The 18,856-nt window shown below is 57.9% G+C and overlaps 1 protein-coding gene across 16 annotated transcripts in view; it reads left to right on the top strand.

Annotated features, from left to right (window-relative positions):
• Window positions 1–18,856, top strand: part of CACNA1A (calcium voltage-gated channel subunit alpha1 A) — a 147,007-nt gene that overhangs the window by 64,163 nt on the left and 63,988 nt on the right. For 9 of the 16 annotated variants that reach the window (XM_074935168.1, XM_074935165.1, XM_074935157.1 and 6 more), the window contains exons 7-20: window positions 3,369–3,472; window positions 4,227–4,342; window positions 5,263–5,319; window positions 5,737–5,832; window positions 7,158–7,367; window positions 7,901–8,013; window positions 8,651–8,763; window positions 10,127–10,258; window positions 10,593–10,665; window positions 11,290–11,407; window positions 12,108–12,175; window positions 14,440–14,546; window positions 15,745–16,590; window positions 17,355–17,812. In XM_074935168.1, coding sequence (XP_074791269.1) covers window positions 3,369–3,472; window positions 4,227–4,342; window positions 5,263–5,319; window positions 5,737–5,832; window positions 7,158–7,367; window positions 7,901–8,013; window positions 8,651–8,763; window positions 10,127–10,258; window positions 10,593–10,665; window positions 11,290–11,407; window positions 12,108–12,175; window positions 14,440–14,546; window positions 15,745–16,590; window positions 17,355–17,812 — 2,611 coding nt within the window. Of the gene's footprint in view, window positions 1–3,368; window positions 3,473–4,225; window positions 4,343–5,262; window positions 5,322–5,728; window positions 5,833–7,157; window positions 7,368–7,900; window positions 8,014–8,650; window positions 8,764–10,126; window positions 10,259–10,592; window positions 10,666–11,289; window positions 11,408–12,107; window positions 12,176–14,439; window positions 14,547–15,744; window positions 16,591–17,354; window positions 17,813–18,856 lie in introns of those variants that run through there. The other 7 variants (XM_074935162.1, XM_074935172.1, XM_074935163.1 and 4 more) reach the window with 5 other exon arrangements.

The following is an 18,856-nucleotide window of genomic DNA, read 5'->3' as shown; positions in this document are numbered from 1 at the left end:
TTCCACTTCAGGGGCACTATGGAGCCTTTCCCCTCTTGGAGCCACTGGCTCCAAGCTGGCCCTGGGGCAGGGGCACTGGCTGGCTCAGGAAGGCAGGGAATGTCTCTGGGCCTTTCCCTTCTAGGGGGGTGCACCTCCAAACTGGCCCCATGGCAGTGAGACTGGCTGGCTTGGGGGACTAGGGAATGGTTCACAGAGCCTTTCCCAGGTAGATGGTGCCGCTCCAATCTAGTGCCCAGCATGGCTGGCTCAAGAGGCTGGGAGATGGGCTATTGTGGCCTTTCCCTTCTAGGGCCTTGGTTTGAATTCAGCTCCATTCACTTGTGACTGAGGTGTGCTACCATTGGTCCCTATGTGAAATTAGTTAAGTGGGTCTCAGCCCAGTTCCTAGCAGCTGCGTGCCTATGTCCTCTCTTGCCCCCAAAGCTGGGTTTCCCCAGGAGAGGGCTGAGGCACGTTGATAGGGGCCATGAGCATGGGAGGGAAGATGCTGACCGTGCTCGCCACGCTGTGGATAAACGCAGCAGGCCATCCCCTGGGGCTGCCAGCCTGGTGCTCCCATCCTCCAATGAAATTCACTTTGAGAATGAAAATATTCTCCGGAGGGGAGAGTTAATGAGTTACTGCTCCAGCGAGCTCTCCTGGGTTCTATCCTGAGCACAGACTTCCCCTTGGGGACTGGGAAAATCACACTGCTGCTCTTTGTGCCTCAGTTTCCCCATATTGGTTATGGTCTCCACTTACCTCCCCTGGAGGTGGGTTCATTAATTACTTTACAATTCAAGGCCGTTGGGTGATGATGCACCTTAATTACAATCTCACAAGCCTCCAGCCCACCTTCTGCTTCATGGCAATGACCCAGATGTCCGCAAGCCAGCTCATATGCCTGATAGAGCAACGGTCAGAGGAGTATATGCAACTTCCCCATCAGCTCTGCGCCAATGTGTTTGCCCCTGTGACTAGGGGATAAAACCACCCATCGGGGGGGCCTGAGACCCAGAACCCCCCATGATGCAGCAGTGCAGTTCAGTTGAGCCAATCCATCGGTGGAACAAGCCCTTATGACGCATTCTGTCATCGACAACCCAATCTCTCTGGACCGTCCCACGAACTCCCGGCCTTGTGGGTAATTGCTTCCTCTGAACCCTGCTCCCTTTTGTCTTCGTCATGTGCCTTTTATGCTAGATTTGAAAGGAGCCCTGGATAATTAACCAGCGAGTCATTTCTTTCCAGTCTCTCGCAAAGGAGGAGAGCAGAAAACATGTGTATCGCATACAGTTGCCTTACCACCATCCAGTGCCTGCTGCCCTGCCCAAACTGTACCATGGGGCTGACGTTGGCTGCGAAGCAGCTGTTGCACCCCCGCACCCCTCCAGAGACAGCTGCATTTCAGCACAGAGGATTCTGTTGTTGTTTTACAGTGTGAAAAGGGGGGCGGGGACCAGACACTGAACCAGCCGAACCATTGGCAAGAGGCAATGGCAATCTGCCTCTGAGTGGGACCTAAATTGCCAGCCGAATTGGGAAGCAGTGCCTGGGGGCAGGATGGCTCAGAGGGCTTGGGGTGTGACGTGGAGGGTTGTTGCACCTTCTGCTGAGCCTACGTCTACACTGTAAGTCAGGGGTGTGATCCCCAGCTCATACAGATGCAGTCCTGCCACCCCGTGTGCAGATAGCACACTAGAAGCAGCAGCCACGGACTTGCTGCCCCGAGGATGTTCCCATGGGCCCCAATTGGGTTTGTGCTCGGGGCAGCTAGCTCATGCTGCCGTGCCCTGGTGGCACTACTCAATAACAGCTAGCCCAAATATGTCTGCGCAAGCTGGGAGTCACCCACCGCCCGACCCCCCAGCTCCTAGTGCAGATCCCGAGGCACCCTGGCCATGCCACAGGCCAAGCTGTTGACCAGGCATCTGGCAGGACACAAGCACCTTGCAGAATTCAGGTCCCTTCAGGATGGGAGTGGAGGAGCTGCCCTAACAAGGCTGCCACAGCAGGGGAGCCTGGACCCAGTCTGCCCCTTGCAGTTATGGGGAGATGGTGGGCATGGCAGAGTCTGCAGAGGTCCTGAGGCCCCTTCACATGCTCCCCACTCCCCAGGCACCACTGTCACCAGACCCCTCTGCTGCACTCTGGGCTCTCATTAGGCTGAGCAGCCGGGAGACTGCCGCTCACTTTGTTCCTTGGCCTATATTTAGCAGCAAGAAATGGGGACAAGGAATCTTTAGCAGCTCGTGGAGCAGAGTCTCACAAAGCGCCCCATCCCTGCTCCTGCCCCTCCAGCCCCTGGCACTACAAAGGGGAGGACAAAGAAGCCAGTCAGGAGAAGAGTCCATTAGCACCTTCCCTGGAGCAAACCCATGACCTGCTGCTAATGTCTGCTTTCAAGGCACAGAATGGGGAGCGGCCGGGTTCACTCTGAGCGCCTCAGGGCAGTGGCTGTGGGAGGGAGCCGGCAGAGTGGCCTATGGTTTGTTTGCAAGCAGCAGTTAGTGCCAGGGTGTTGGTGGGAGGCGTGTAACCTAGCAGGCAGAGCAGGGCTTTGAGAGTCAGGACCCCAGGTTCTAGCCCTGGCTCTGGGAGGAGCGTAGGGACATCAGCTGGGCATGTTCTCCCCATCCCTGCCAAGGTGCCCCAACCTGAGCAGCAGGACAGGTAATCAGTCCCCGTGGCCTAGTCCGTCTGTGGCTGCGGGGGGCTGTTTGTGCTAACCGCACTGGTGCCAGGGCCCATCCTAGGTTGGGTGACCGGACATCCCGTTTTGGCCGAGACAGCCCCTTTTTTTAAGCCTTGTCCCAGCAGTCCCAAATTTTTTTGGCAAAACTTGGCGTTTGTCCCATTTGCACTTGCCAACTGATGCCCAGTTTTGCCCAAAAAGTGGCAAGCGACTCCTAGTAGGAGGTGGAGGAACGTACAGGGGGTGACAGCTCGGGCGAGCGGTTCTGGCCAGGCCAGCCCTGCATGGGCGAGAGGCGGGGGGTAGTAGCTTGGTTGAGTGGCACAAGCCAAGGGGGGGTGAGCATTGCGGGATGGCCCCATGTGGGCCTGGGGGCTGAGCAGCATGGGTGGGTGGTTCAGGCCAGCCCTGCATGGGGGAGGAGTTTGGGCCAGTGGCTGATGCCAGCTCAGCCAGGGCTAGCCTTCAGGCTAGCCCCAGGGGGTGTCCAGTTTTCCCTTTTGGGAAATATGGTCACCCTAAGCCTAGTGGGGGCTGGGCAGCAGACTCAGCTCTCTTGGAAGCGGGCTAGGAGTGGGCCTGCTGAGCTGGCCGGCTGCTTGGGGTCCGTGGTCACCAGCCCCTCCTTGGAGGGAAGGAACAGCCTGGCCCTGGCAGCCCGCACTGGCTGAGTCACTCCCTTCTCTCCCAGAGCAACGATGCCTCAGGGAACACTTGGAACTGGGTGTACTTCATCCCCCTCATCATCATTGGCTCCTTTTTTATGCTGAACCTTGTGCTGGGGGTGCTGTCTGGGTAAGTGTGTGGCCCCTACCCTGGGCTGCATTCTCGACTGACTTCCAGGGGCCCAGGATGTTCTGTAGGGAATAGGGCATGGGACTGGAAGCCAGGGCACCTGGCTGCTCTTCCCAGCTCTGGGAGGGGAGTGGTCTCTGGTAGTTTGAGCGGGGAAACCTGGAAGTCAGGATTCCTAGGTTCTGCCACTGACTTGCTGCATTAGCTTGGACAAGTCACTTCTGTGCTCTGTGCCTCAGTTACCCCACCTGTAAAGCGGGGAGAGTGACAGTGACCCACCTTGTAAAGAGCTGGGAGATCTGCAGAGGAGAAGTCCTAGGTGCGATCCTCCAGGAAGGGGTCAGAGCAAACCCAATAGGCTTTTGCCATGGCTGCTATTGGATTCCCTGGCATACGCCCTGCACCCACAGCCATGCTGCCCACCCACAGACGTGGGCACATGTATATCCGTACACATGGACACACGTGTAGGTGCACATGTCTTACACACTGTGTGTACACCCCTTACAGTCCATGTAGATACATGGGCGCACACATACCGCGTAGACGGACACGGTCACACATACCAGGTACATGTACACACTTACCCTTCTCACACAGGTACACACGCACACACATGCTCCACATGCACAGGGTGCCTCAAATGGCACCTTCTCGGGGGAGGAGGTGCATTCTGCCCCTCCTTGTGATGCCCACCTGCTCAGACATGTGCAGGGCAGCCTGGCAGACAGTTTGACTGTTTTGATGCCTGCAGGGAGTTTGCCAAGGAAAGAGAGCGGGTGGAGAACCGGCGGGCGTTTCTCAAGTTGAGACGGCAGCAGCAGATTGAGAGGGAGCTCAACGGCTACATGGAGTGGATCTCCAAAGCGGGTGAGGACTCCTTTCTACCACAACGCCAGCCGGGGATGGGGGGAGCAAACTCTTCTCAGTTCTAATGCACTAGGTCCCTGCCCCTCTCTGGGCCTCTGCCCAGCAATGGCAGATGCTATTTCCCTGCCTCTGGGAAGCATGTGTCGGGTCGGTTCCCATCCCCTGCCCTGGCTTTCAGTTCGAGTTGCCAACCCACCCAAAGGCTCAAAGGCCCAGATCACCAAAGGTACTGCGGCACCTTTGAAATCAGTGGGAGTTAGGCACCTAAACACATCTCTGGGGCTGGGCCCAAAGGTGGCATCTGGAACACCAAGATCTCCCCGAAAACTTGGGCCCCTTTCGATGAACCCAGCCTGTCAGTCCACTCAGCAAGGAGCCCCGGAATCTGAGTGAGCTCCATGCAGGCTCCCAAGTGAACATTCCCCCTGGCTCTGATCTTTGGTGCAACATCGTCTGCTCTTCCCCTCTCACCCCTCCAGGGCAGGGTTATGGAGTCACTGACCAGCTGCTAGGACAAGGAATGGGTGTCCTGGTGGGGGTGAAGTGAATGATGCGGACCCCACACCTCTTTCCATATTCCCAGTCACTCCTTTCCACCTGAGCCCTCCTCCCTCCCAGGGCATTCCAGCCTGCCTTCCCCTTGCTAGGGCCCTCCAGCCAGCACGCCTCCTCCTGCGTGCCCTGGGGAGGGGTGCCCCGTAGTAGGGGCCCTTTGGCCATGTGGCTTCTTTCTGCATTGGACCTCGATGTGGCACCATGGGGCCCCTCCCCCCTGAAATGTGGTAGCATAGATGCCCTTCGCTCCGGCCCTTGACTGTAGCGGACTCAACTTGGCGCCATCCCAGCACAGCTTAAGAAGTTTCCCCAGAATTCCAGGAGCGTGTTGTTGCCTAGATTAATTCCCGGTTCTTTTCCCTCAGAAGAAGTGATCCTAGCGGAGGATGAGACGGAGGAAGAGCAGAGGCTCCCGTTTGATGGTAAGCCGTGTGCCCCTGAATGCCGCGTGGCTGGAGAAATAGTGGCTCCCCTGGGACTTCCGAACACAGTTGCACTAACAGTGGGCAGTCCAGGGGGCTGGCTTGAGGGCTCAGTATAAACAGGTGCTGTTCATCTGTCCACGTTCCAAAAAGTTCCGGAGATAGAAAAAATAGTAGAGAAATTCTGGTGCAGCCTAGTCTAGCAGGGGGCACTGTAGGGAGTGGGGCAGGAGCACTGGCTGTGGGGGGAGCACCTGGCTTCTCCAGCTCCTCTCAGAAGGGGGTGCTGCTGGGGGCAGGCAGGGTCACCGAGGGGGTGCTCCTGGCTATTCCAGCCCCTTCCAGCCAGGGCACTGTACAGAGTCTGACTGGGAAACCCAAAGGATAATGTCTGTTTCTCTTGCCATGTTCCTATTGTTGGAGCTCTGCGGAGAGCCACCATCAAGAAAAGCAAGACAGACCTGCTGAACCCGGAGGAAGCAGATGATCAGCTGGCCGACATCTCCTCAGTGGGTAGGTCCGCAGCCTTGTGTTCAGCCACGGTGGGCACCGTGTGATGCGGGAAAGGACAAACCTGTCTGCCGCTGGGACGCTTCCCAGGGCTGTGAGTCACCTCACCACCACTTGCCCTTAGTGTTAGGGAATTGTATCTGTCCCTGCTGTGGACCAGCTCCCTGAAACCACAGCCTCTGGCATCACAGGCACCGCTCCCCAGGTCCCTGCAGGCCTCGCTCTGTCTGTACAGGCTAGGGATGGGCATTCGCTGAACCCCAGGTCCTCCAAGCGCTCCTGTTCCACTGAACACTCACACAACTCTGAGATTGGCTGTTCCCAAAGGAGTTAGACACACGAGCTTGGTGGATTCTATGCAGGATCACCACTTAGCTTAACACACTTTGAGATATACAGTGAAAACAAGAAGAGATTGAAGTGATAGCGAGTAAGAATATCGGAAACAAATAGTTATTATATATAAAGCAAAATCGTAACACACTTTCTAGAGACTAACCTTAATGGGCAGGGCACTCCCCTATCTCCTACAAGATACCCCAAGTTCTGTCCCCAGAGTTTTCAACCAGTTTGGTTGAGACCCATTCTCATAAGATCAAGCCCACTCACCAATTTTCTTCACCAATTAAAGGAAGAACTGGGGATTCAGCTAGTTTCAGAAGTTCATTGTCTTACCCATAAACTCCTGCTGGTTTTGTGTTTTCTTCCAGCCCCCGCAATCTGTTAATTTGCATTTTGCTCAGACTGTAAATGGGCGTCTATTGTGTACCAGACAATTTGCAGTTTGCATGTTCCTGGCTAGAGGGAGAAGCATCTCCTTCCCCCTGCCTGGCAGGAGTATGTGGGCCACCTTTTGGTGACCTGCCTTAACTCCCAGACCAAGGGAAGATCAGTTTTAGCAAATACGCATCGCTCCTCGCATATTCTCCATATGTACCTCTTGCAAAGATTATGAGGATGAGCGTGACAGAGGCTTTCAGTAGCCACCTTACATAACCCCTTTTGAGTGCACCCAGGGATCCCTGTTCCCCTATATACTCCTGGGCCCTCTGCCAGTTGGCATCCGGAGGTCCTTGGGTCACACTGCCACACACACTGCAGTTTCATTGGATGCAGGATCCTTCTTTTGCTGTCCTACAGGCTGACCCCAGTAAGTGCACTGAGATCCTCGGCCCAGGTGCCATGTTACTCAACTGAGGAGCGGGTGGAGAGTCAGCTATTTCGGGGAATGGGGAAACCCAATAAACTGCCCCCTCTAACACCCGTTCCAGCCATGTTGGGGCCTTTGCCCAGGGGCTGCTCCTAACCTTCCTCTCTTCCCTCTGCAGGTTCACCCTTTGCTCGAGCCAGCATCAAAAGTGCCAAGCTGGAAAACTCCACCTTTTTTCACAAAAGGGAGAGGAGGATGCGTTTCTATATCCGCCGAATGGTCAAAACTCAGGCCTTTTACTGGACAGTCCTCAGTCTGGTAGCACTCAACACCTTGTGTGTTGCTATAGTACACTACAGCCAGCCAGATTGGCTATCCGACTTCCTCTGTGAGTATGGCCAGCGGCCTGAGCACACGCTCCTTTCTCTCTCACATCCCCTCAGATGGTTCGCTTGGATTGAGGATTCCTCCTTTCCTCTCCTCGATGGCATGGCTGTTTAACTTCTGGTGCACCCCAGCCCTACAGGTGGCTGCATTTCACCACTGGGGGAGGCGTCCCTACTACGGACGGTTAAACAGCCGCTGTGCCCCACCCCAGAGCGGGCTGCTCCTTAGTGCTGGGTGACTGATGTCTGCGCAGCACTGTTCCGTGCTGTTAACCAGCTGCCACACCCCCTGCACCAGAGGATTTTGGTGGTAACGGACAGTCTCCCTATGTGAGTGTCTATCAGATGGCAAAGCACTCTGTGATCCTTTGGGGTGAGGGCGCTCTAGGAATGGAGGAGATTATTAGTGGGTCATTCAACGGGCAGTTTAATTTCTGGGTTTCTCTTAGTGGAGAGAGCAGCAGGGTGGGAGGGAGCTGGCAGGGAGATCTGGGCAGGTCTGAGCCATCTCTCTCTCTCTCTCTCTCTCTCACAGACTATGCAGAATTCATTTTCTTAGGACTCTTTATGTCCGAAATGTTTATAAAAATGTACGGGCTCGGAACGCGGCCTTACTTCCACTCCTCCTTCAACTGCTTCGACTGCGCCGTAAGTCCGCACCTCCTTGCCCGCCATGGGGCCTGCAAGGGGTGGCTGGGCTCGCTTGCACCCGTTAAACCAGGAGCAGTTCCGTCAGGCCATATTCTGGTTTCAGTTACACTGGTGTAAATCTGGAGTATCTCCACTGAGCCCAATTTTGGTTTCAGTTACAACTGTGTAAATCTGGAATAGCTCCATTGGATTCTGTGGTTTGTTACACCAGCGTAAATTCACAGTAGCTCCCTTGAAGTCAACTTCACTGGAGTTAATCGGGATTTACAGCAGTGCAGCTGTGATCAGAATCTGGCCTTGTGGAGTTAGTGTGGATTTACAGCTGCATGGGATTGGAGGCAGGAGTGTGTCTGTGTGCATTTGTACATGCTAATGGGTAGGTACCGGGGGGCAGGGTGGGAGTGCATGCACAGAGGTGAGCATTGGCAGGTGGGTGCGCACATGTGCCTGTGATCATGTGTGTGCCCTTGGGTACAGGTGTTGGAGTGCATGTGTGTGAATACACAGCCTGTCCTGAGCATGCTGTCAGCCCCTAGGTGGGAGAGGCTGGGAGGTGTCAGCAACAAGGGTCCCTGCACAGCCAAGGCCCAGAGTCTTTTGTAGGCCACTAATATGCTTCTTTGCTCTCGGGCAGGTTATCATAGGGAGCATCTTTGAGGTGATCTGGGCTGTCATGAAGCCTGGAACATCCTTTGGAATCAGCGTGTTACGAGCTCTCAGGTTATTGCGTATTTTCAAAATCACAAAGTAAGTTCTCTTGCTTCCAGTGTGTGTGTGTGTGTGTGTGTGTGTGTGTGTGTGTGTGTGTGTGTGTGTGTGTGTGTGTGTGTGTGTGTGTGTGTGTGTGTGTGTGTGTTACGCTTAGGGTTGCCAACAGTCCCTTATTACAAGGGACGTCCCTTGCTTTTTTATTTCTGTACAACAAGATTGGGAGTTGCTGAGTGATGCAAAAAGCAGCAAGAAATACCCCCCAGAGTACTGCTTATTATTAATAATAATTATTAATTATAATAACAGTGGGAAGAGGGGTAGGGCAGGGGTGCTAAGAAAACAGTCTCTTATTTTTTAAATACAATGTTGGCAACCCTAAGTTACAGTGTGTGTATGCTTGAGTGCATGTGTGTGTACACATGCTCGTGTGTGTGTCCGTTTGTTGGTGTTCACCTTTAACTGTGAGCCCTAGGCTGTGCCATGACAGTATAAACATCTAAAGCAGGGGTGCGCAAACTTTTTGGCCTGAAGGCCACATCGGGGTTCCGAAACTGTATGGAGGGCTGGGTAGGGAAGGGTGTGCCTCCCCAAACAGCCTGGCCCCTGCCCCCTATCCACCCCCTCCCACTTCTCACCCCCGACTGCCCCCCTCAGAATCCCCACCCCATCAAACCCCCCCTGCTCCTTATCCCCTGACCGCCCTCTCCCGGGACCCCCCACCCCAAAGCAGCCCCCCAGGACCCCACCCCCTATCCAACCCCCCCCCCCACTCCCTGTCCCCTGACTGCCCCAACTCCTATCCACACCTCCGCCCCCTGACAGGTCCCCTGGGACTCCCATGCCTATCCAACCCCCCCATTCCTCATCCCCTGACCGCCCCCACCCCCAGAACCTCCTCCCCATCCAACCGCCCCCTGTCCCCTGACTGCCACCCGAGACCCCCTGCCCCTTATCCAATCCCCCCGCTCCCCACCCCCTTACTATGCCGCTCAGAGCACCAGGAGCCAGCCACGCTGCCGCGCAGTCTGGAGCACCAGGGCAGGCCGGTGGCTCTCACAACCACGGTGCCCGGCAGGAGCTCGCAGCCCCGCCGCCCAGAGTGCTGGCGGCAGGCTGAGCTGAGGCTGCGGGGGGACAGCAGGGGAGGGGCCGGTGGTGAGCCTCCCCGGCCAGGAGCTCAAGGCCCGGGCAAGAGGGTCCCATGGGCCACAGTTTGCCCACCTCCGATCTAAAGGCACATCTGAGTTTGTCTCATGCAGCCGGCAAATAACACGGCCACAGACACAAACACCCAATCACACGTGTACATCTGCCCATCGATATGTGTGCACTTGTCTGCCGTCACCCAATCACACGCTGCCAGGGGCTCACCTGTGGTTCCTTTGGTCTCTCTCCACAGGTACTGGGCTTCCCTACGGAACCTGGTGGTGTCTCTCCTGAACTCCATGAAGTCCATCATCAGCTTGCTGTTCCTTCTCTTCCTCTTCATCGTCGTCTTTGCCCTTTTGGGGATGCAGCTCTTTGGGGGCCAGTGAGTAATTGGGGGGACCCACCGAGCCAAGCCCTCAGCCAACCTGTTGCCTTTCCAAGATCCCACCAAGCTCTGGGACCGGACTAATAGCGAGCTGGTCCCAGCCAGTGCGCCTGTATCGCCTCCTGCAGAGAGAGGCTGGGACTGCAGTAGCTGGGAGTGCCTCCTGCAGCCAGCAGTCCTGCCCCACTCCCCGACAGCGCCATCTGCTGGGAAAGGCTGGGACTGGAGCAGACATTCCTGGCTAACTCTTTTCCCTCTGACATGGCAGGCAGGTAAGGGGGTGTGTGAGTAATGTGCCTGTGTGTGTTGGTTTGGTGTTTCCCCTGCGCAGGTTCAATTTTGACGATGGGACCCCTTCCACCAACTTCGACACTTTCCCAGCAGCAATAATGACAGTATTTCAGGTACGGGCTCCATCGCTCGGTCGGTGTCACAGGCGGTTAGAGCTGGGCAGGGAAACAGGAAGAGGCATCACGGCGTGAACTTAGGGGAAAGGCCCTTCTGAAGGACACCCACAAAGGGGAAGTGATTGTCATTCACTGTGTTCATAGACTCATAGAATATCAGGGTTGGAAGGGACCTCAGGAGGTCATCTAGTCCAACCCCCTGCTCAAAGCAGGCCCAATCCCCAATTTTTGCCCCAGATCCCTAAATGGCCCCCTCAAGGATTGAACTCACAACCTTGGGTTTAGCAGGCCAATGTTGTGGGCACCTATTGAACTCAAATGCCTGCTGAACCCTTTGGGAGGAAACCCACTGGGTTAAAGGTGCCCCACTATTTCCATGATGGGCCAAGAAAGTTCCCAGGCCCCATTTCCAAGATTTCCAGTAAGCCGTCCAGCAAAAACAGACTGCACCCACTCCCTCACCCGCCCCCATTTTGATGGTGCGATGTTCACCATGGCTCAGAGAGGGTTGGAGACCTGTCTTCCCATCTCAGTGTTGGTCATGGGGGGTGGCGTGGGCCCCTGCGCACTGTCTGAAAGGATTCTCTTCCTCCTGTGGTGCCTTGTTCTTTTCCCTTTCAGATCTTGACTGGCGAAGACTGGAACATGGTAATGTACGATGGGATCAAATCTCAGGGCGGAGTCCACCAGGGGATGGTGTACTCGGTCTATTTCATTGTTCTGACCTTGTTTGGTAACTGTATCCTTTGCTCGGTGGCCTCAGGAGAGAAAGAAAGCAGGCAGGAGGCTCTAGAGGGAATCCAGCACCTAGGTTCTAACCCCAGTTCTGGGCGGGGAGTGGGGTCTAGTGCTTAGAGCAGGAGGGGCTGGGAGCCAGGATTCCTGGGTTCTGTTCCCAGTTCTGCCTCTGGCTTATTGTGCAACCATGGACTAGTCAGTTCCTCTCTCTGTGCCTCTGCGTCCCCATCTGTTATGTTAGGATAATGGCGACCTTTCCCTCAGTGGCGGGACGTTCCAGGGTTGTGAGGATTAGTGGACACCTGTGTGAAGAAGTGCTTTGGGCTCGTCAGTGAAGGGTGAAGTGGTGTTCTTTGTGGGGCTCAGACGCCCCAGTGATGGGTGCATTAGAAATAGCTAGCTGTCTCGGCAGGCAAAGGGAAGAGAGCGATTCTCTGGATCAGGCCTGGAGCAGCTGGAGCTGGGGGCTTTGAAACTAGTCCTTGGTACACTGGGCCAGTCCTTGGATGGGAGACCTGCAAGGAAACCCCAGGTGCTGCGGGCGCAAGCGAGCTCTGCATGTGCATTGCAGACCACACCCCCTATGCTGAGAGAGCCCTGGGAATATGCTGAAAGCCAGGCGTGGCTTGAGCTGGGGCAAGGGTGGTTGCCCTTGGCCTCAGAGGTGTTTGGAGCTGGCTCTGCCTTGACTGGGTGACCAGATACCCTGCTGAACGTGTTTTTGGCTATCGCCGTGGATAACCTGGCTAACGCACAGGAGCTCACCAAGGTGGGAGCAACTTCCCTGGCTTGCCTGGCAGGGCCAGGGCAGGATGATCGGAGAGTGGGGGGTTCAGGAGCCCTGAGATCTCAGAGCAGCCCCAGGGGCCCCTTTGGAAGTCGAACTTCCTTAGGGAGCATCCTGAGGGCTGAACCGCGAGCAGTGTCCTCGCAGGGGTCGGCAACATGTCCGTACACAGACACAAGTGTCCATGGTAAAAATGTTGAGGTCCGTGGGGGGTGCTCACGGGCGGCTCCCCACAAGCAGCTCCCCGTCCCTGCTGTTGCAGGTGGAGGTGCAGCCAGGCAGCTCTGCACACTGCCTCTTCTGCCCTCCTCAAGCACTGACTCCGCGGCTCCCAGCCCATTGGCCGGGAACCACGGCCAATGGGAGCTGCAGGGGCGGCACCTGCGGACGGGGCAGTGCACAGAGCCGCCTGGCCACACCTCTGCATAGGAGCCAGACCGGGGACATGCCGCTGCTTCTGGGAGCTGCTTGAGGTAAGCACTGCATGGAGCCTGCACACACAGACCCCTGCGCTCCACCCCCCTGTCCCAGTCCTGATTCCCCTCCCACTCGCTGAACCCCTTGGTCCCAGCCCGGAGCACCCTCCTGCATCCCACCCCCTCATCCCCAGCCCCACCCCAGAGCCTGCACCCCCAGCTGGCGCCCTCACACACACCCGCCCACCAACCCTCTGCCTCAACCCAGAGCCCCCTCCCGCACCCTGAACCCCTCATTTCTGGTCCCATCCCAGAACCCGCACCCCCAGCCCAGAGTCCGTACCCCCTCCCATACCCCAACCCCCTGCCTCAGCCCGGAGCCCCCTCCTGCCCCCTGCCAATGTCCATCACTACGTCCAGTAATTTTGTCAAGTGTCCGTTGCGCAACATGGTGGTGCTGCCCCCTTGTTCTAGGTGAGGAGTGGGCTCGTGGCTGAGCTACTGACACTGCTCTTTCCAGCGCAGGAGCTGCCCCAGCCCCTGGGCTTTCTGGCTAATCTTCCGTCACCTGTTTCTACCTCTCGCCCCCAGGAGCTTGTCGGACTCCTGGCTTCCTTACCCAATAAGAGGAACACACTCCCCTGTCCGCCCCTCAGCCCCAGCCTCTCCTTTGCCCCAGAGAGACGCAGATCACACACCCCTCCCTGGAGTCCATGGGAGCGGTGGCATCAGGATTCCTCAGCTGTGTGTCCTAGGGCCTACACAGCAAGCAGCTAGGGATGATGTATTCCGAGAGGTTTTCACCTTCCTCTGAAGCAAGAGAGACCAGCTACAGCTGGAGACAGGACACTGGTTGGGGTGGGCCCAGTCCTCCGAGGTGGTACAGAGAATCCTGTGTCTAAATGCCAGGCTGGTGGGCCTGGCTCATGTTCTTGGGGTCTACAGATCTGGGGTCGGGAAGGAACTTCCCTTCCAGGTCAGATTGGTAGGACTCTTGTGGTTTTTTCGATTTCCTCTGCAGCGCGGGGTGCTCGCTGGGATCACTTGGGCTCATCTCACCTAATCCGTTCCCTGCCATTGCTGAGGCTCGGGCATTGGCAGAATTTGTTCCTGCCTGTTCTCCGTCCACAGCACACACCAGTTCAGGCTCTTGCAGGCTGGGATACTTCGGTCGAATCCCAGTTGCTGGGCTGGCTGTACGGGTGCTGGTGGTGCCCTGTGCTAGCCAGGAGCTTACACCAGAGGAGCTGATGGTCCCGTGGTCTGGCCTGGGGCTCCTGAATTCTCCCTTAGCTCGTGGAACGGGAGGATGGGCATCCTAGCCTTGCGGCCACACCCGGCTGGGGAGCTGCAAGTATCGCCCTGGATCTTGAAGCAGGAGTCTCCTGGGCTCACAGGCGCCAACTTGGTCCTTTCCCTGGGGGGGCTAGACCCCTACTGCGCCCTAGGCCCCACCCCTGCTCCACCCCTTCCCCCAAGCCCAACCCCGCCTCTTCCCGCCCCCTCCCCTGCCCTCACTCCTCCCCCTCCCCTCTAGAGCCTCCTGCATGCCAGAGGTGTGGGGAGGGAGGGGGAGGTGCTGATAGAGGGGGACCATTTTTTCCCCGGGGGTTCTCCATCCGCGGAGTCAGCACCTATGCCCAAGCGGTTTGCCAAGGCTGCAGCAGGCTTGTCACCCTTTGTGTGGTCTCACACACATCCCCCGCCGACAGGGGACAGAGCCGCCGCCCCAGGCGGGGCTGAGTTACACACCAATGGTTCTGTCGCCAAAGGGACAGGGTTGATGGGGCTCAAACGCCGCTAATGCTCACCCGTGTCTGTGCCTATCAGGATGAACAAGAAGAGGAGGAGGTGGCCAACCAAAAACTTGCACTACAGAAAGCCAAGGAGGTGGCGGAAGTGAGCCCCCTGTCTGCAGCCAGCATGTCTATAGCGGTGTAAGTGCCGTAGGTAGCGACACCGGCGGCCAGGGCACGTACCGGAGCCCTCAAGCTCTCTTGTTCCGTGACGCGGTGTCTGACCGTGGGCTGCTGAGCCTCGGCACTGGCTCATGTTGCAGGATCTGTTCTCAGGACAGCTAGAGACAACAGGAGCGGGGCAGGAGCACTGGCTATGGGAGGAGCTCCCGGCTACTCCAGTCCCAGCTCCTCCCAGCAGGGGGCGCTGTGGGGAGCGGGGCAGGAGCACTGGCTACGGGAGGAGCTCCCGGCTACTCCAGTCCCAGCTCCTCCCAGCAGGCGGCACCGTGGGGAGCGGGGCAGGAGCACTGGCTATGGGAGGAGTTCCTGGCTACTCCAGTCCCAGCTCCTCCCAGCAGGGGGCGCCGTGGGGAGCGGGGCAGGGCGCTGGCTATGGGAGGAGCTCCTGGCTACTCCAGTCCCAGCTCCTCCCAGCAGGGGGCGCCGTGGGGAGCGGGGCAGGGCGCTGGCTATGGGAGGAGCTCCTGGCTACTCCAGTCCCAGCTCCTCCCAGCAGGGGGCGCTGTGGGGAGCGGGGCAGGAGCACTGGCTACGGGAGGAGCTCCCGGCTACTCCAGTCCCAGCTCCTCCCAGCAGGGGGCACCGTGGGGAGCGGGGCAGGAGCGCTGGCTATGGGAGGAGCTCCCGGCTACTCCAGTCCCAGCTCCTCCCAGCAGGGGGCACCGTGGGGAGCGGGGCAGGAGCACTGGCTATGGGAGGAGTTCCCAGCTACTCCAGTCCCAGCTCCTCCCAGCAGGGGACGCCGTGGGGAGCAGGGCAGGGCGCTGGCTATGGGAGGAGCTCCCGGCTACTCCAGTCCCAGCTCCTCCCAGCAGGGGGCGCCGTGAGGAGCAGGGCAGGGCACTGGCTATGGGAGGAGCTCCCGGCTACTCCAGTCCCAGCTCCTCCCAGCAGGGGGCACCGTGGGAAGCGGGGCAGGGTGCTGGCTATGGGAGGAGTTCCCAGCTACTCCAGTCCCAGCTCCTCCCAGCAGGGGGCACCGTGGGGAGCGGGGCAGGAGCACTGGCTATGGGAGGAGTTCCCAGCTACTCCAGTCCCAGCTCCTCCCAGCAGGGGGCGCCGTGGGGAGCAGGGCAGGAGTGCTGGCTGCGGTGGGGGAGGAAAAGCAGCTCAATTCTAATGGTGTTTCAAGAATCTGACCCTGTTTCGGCTTCAGGAAAGAGCAGCAGAAGAACCAAAAATCCTCCAAGTCTGTCTGGGAACAGAGAACGAGCGAGATGCGGAAGCACAATCTGCTGGCGAGCCGGGAAGCCCTGTACAATGAGCTGGACCCCGAGGACCAATGGAAGATGACCTATGCCCGGGCCATGCGGCCTGACATCAAGACCCACCTGGACCGGCCGCTGGTGGTTGACCCCCAGGAGAATCGCAACAACAACACCAACAAGACCCGGCCCAGCGAGCCCTCCATGGAGCAGCGCTTCAGCCAGCAGCGGGCCGAGGATTTCCTGCGCAAGCAGGCCCGCTACCACGAGCGCTCGCGGGAGTTTAGCAGCTCCCGCAGCTATGAGCAGCCTGATGCAGAGGGTCTTGAGGCCCGACGGCAGCGCAGCGGGAGCAAGGAGACTGATCTGAACCAGGACGGCACCTACCGGGACCTGGACTATCCCAGCCAGAGTCACGAGAGCAGCCAGGAGCAGGGCTACCGCGACAGCACCTCGGAGCGGATCAGAGCTGTCGACCCCCACCGCAGGCACCAGCGCCGTCAAGGGGGCAGCAAAGAGAGCCGCAGCGGGTCGCCCCGGATGGCCGAGGGCGAACGGGATCATCGGCGGCACCGGGCTCACCGCCGGATTGGAGAGGAGGGCGGCGGGGGCAGGGACGAGGGCAGCAAGGTGGAGCGGCGACTGCGGCACCGGGAGGGGAACCGGCCCTCCTGCGGGAACGTGGAGGGTGAGCAGCCCGACGGGGAGAGACGCCGGCGCCACCGGCACGCCGCGCAGTCCACCTACGACACCGGTGGCAAGAGGGACGACAGGGAGAGGCGGCACCGGCGCAGGAAGTGAGTGGGGGCACCTGGGGGTGGGGTGGGAGGGTCCCCGGGCACGACAGCCGCCAGGGGTCAATGAGGCGGGGGGGGACGGGGCTGGGGGAAATGGGAACTCTGCCCCCGGATCTCCTCGCTTCTGTCCAGAGGATTGGAGTTGTACCATGGGGGAGGGGTGCTGTGGTGATCGGAAGCCAGATCGGAGTTATTTCAGAGACAGGACCCCCCATTTTCAGAGTGCAGGGCCCTCGCTCAGCCAGCAGTGGGCACAGGGCTGGGGCTGGAGAAAGGGGCCAAGGAAGGACCAGGGGGCTGGGAAAAGGGAAGCAAGGGGTGGAGCCAGCTGGCTCCCCGCTCAACAGGGGATGTATCAACTATCAAGCCCAGGGCCCTTCGCTTCCCCCTCTCTGCTGGGAGCATTTCAGACAGGCACCAACGTCTTCTTGGCCACATCCTCCTGACGCTTGTCCCTTTGGGAACTGGGCTGAGATCCAAGAACTGGTTCCATACGGGCCAGCGAACAGCCATCACAGATGGAGGTGATTGTCAGTCATTGACCAGCACTGCCCCAGCAGTCAGCCAGTCCCGCACCAGCACCCTGGGCCCAAATTGGAGCTGGTGCCCCTAGAAGGGAAGGTCCCATGTCCCATTCCCTGATCACCTGAGCCAGCAGTTCAGTGGGGTCATAGCAGCAGGCTGTTTAGGTTGTTCAGAAGGGAGACGAGGCCTCCTACTCCCTGACTCTGATCTGGGTCTTTTCCTTTGGGTTGCTGCCGTAGAGAGAACCAAGGCCCCAGCCCAGTGCCCGGCCCGAACCTCTCCACCACGCGGCCGATCCAGCAGGACATGGGACGCCATGAGCCACAGGTGGCGGAGGACATAGACAACATGAAGAACAACAAACTAGCCACCACGGAGCCCTCGATCCCCCACAACGCCAGCCACCTCCAGAGCCCAGCCAAGGTGGGCCACCATGCCAACTGCATGGCCATCCGGGCATCCCACAACCTTCCTGGCACCCTGGGCCAGCCGCCCCCCAACTCCCAGAATGCTGCCAACCGCCAGGCACCCAGCAACCTGCCCCAGCCCGGGCCCCCGAAAACCCCTGAGAACAGCCTTATAGTCACCAACCCCAGCACCCAGAACAACCCAGCCAAGGCTGCCAAGAAGCCCGAGCACACCACAGTGGATATCCCAGCCACCTTCACACCACCCATCAACAACACCGTCGTGCAAGGTAGGCACTGGGTGGGGGATAACTCAGGGCAGCGTTCGATCCGCCCCCAGCGTATTCGCCGCGGGGCAGCGCTCGATCTGCCCCCAGCGTAGGTGCCGCGGGGCAGCGCTTGATCTGCCCTCAGTGTAGGCCCTAGGGGAAGTGGGACTGCTTAGTGCAGTGGTTTTCAAACTTTTTTCAAACTTTTTGACCACATCTTGAATACTGCGTGCAGATGTGGTCGCCCCAATTCAAAAAAGATCTATTGGACTTGGAAGTGGTTCAGAAAAGGGCAACAAAAATGATTAGGGGTATGGAGCGGCTTCCGTATGAGGATAGATTAATAAAACGGGGACTCTTCAGCCTGGAAAAGAGATAACTAAGGGGGGATGTGACGTAGGTCTATAAAATCATTGCTGGTGCGGAGAAAGTAAATAAGGGAGTGTTATTTACTCCTTCTCATAACACGAGAACTAGGGGCCACCAAATGAAATTAATAGGCAGCAGATTTAAAACAAACAAAAGGAAGTATTTCTTCACATAGTGCACAGTCAGTCTGTGGAACTCCTTGCCAGAGGATGTTGTGAAGGCCAAGACTATAACAGGGTTCAAAAAAGAACTGGATAAATTCATGGAGGATAGGTCCATCAATGGCTATTAGCCAGGATGGGCAGGGATGGTGTCCGTAGCCTCTGTTTGCCAGAAGCTGGGAATGGGCAACAGGGGATGGATCACTTGATAATTGCCCCGTTCTGTTAATTCCCTTTGAAGCACCTGGCACTGGCCACTGTCAGAAGACAGGACACTGGGCTAGATGGACCTTTGGTCTGACCCAGTATGGCCGCTCTTATGTTCTTACGTGTGGGAGTGAGATCCGTGGGGGCATCTCTCCTGAGATTCAGGGCTGGTCCCAGTTTAGAGGGAGTAGCCCATGCCCATTAGATGGGACCTCTTGGAGACAAATCAGCCCTAAGGGATCAGAGCTCAACCATAGACAGAAACAGGCACCGGTTGGGTGGGTCGGTGCTCCAAGAGGGTACAGAGAATTCTCTGGCTAGATGCCTG

The sequence above is a fragment of the Natator depressus genome, chromosome 20, assembly GCF_965152275.1.
Source record: "Natator depressus isolate rNatDep1 chromosome 20, rNatDep2.hap1, whole genome shotgun sequence".
Taxonomy (NCBI): Eukaryota; Metazoa; Chordata; order Testudines; family Cheloniidae; genus Natator; species Natator depressus.
Note: the sequence above shows the minus strand (reverse complement) of the source record. Positions and strands in the feature narration are given on the sequence as shown.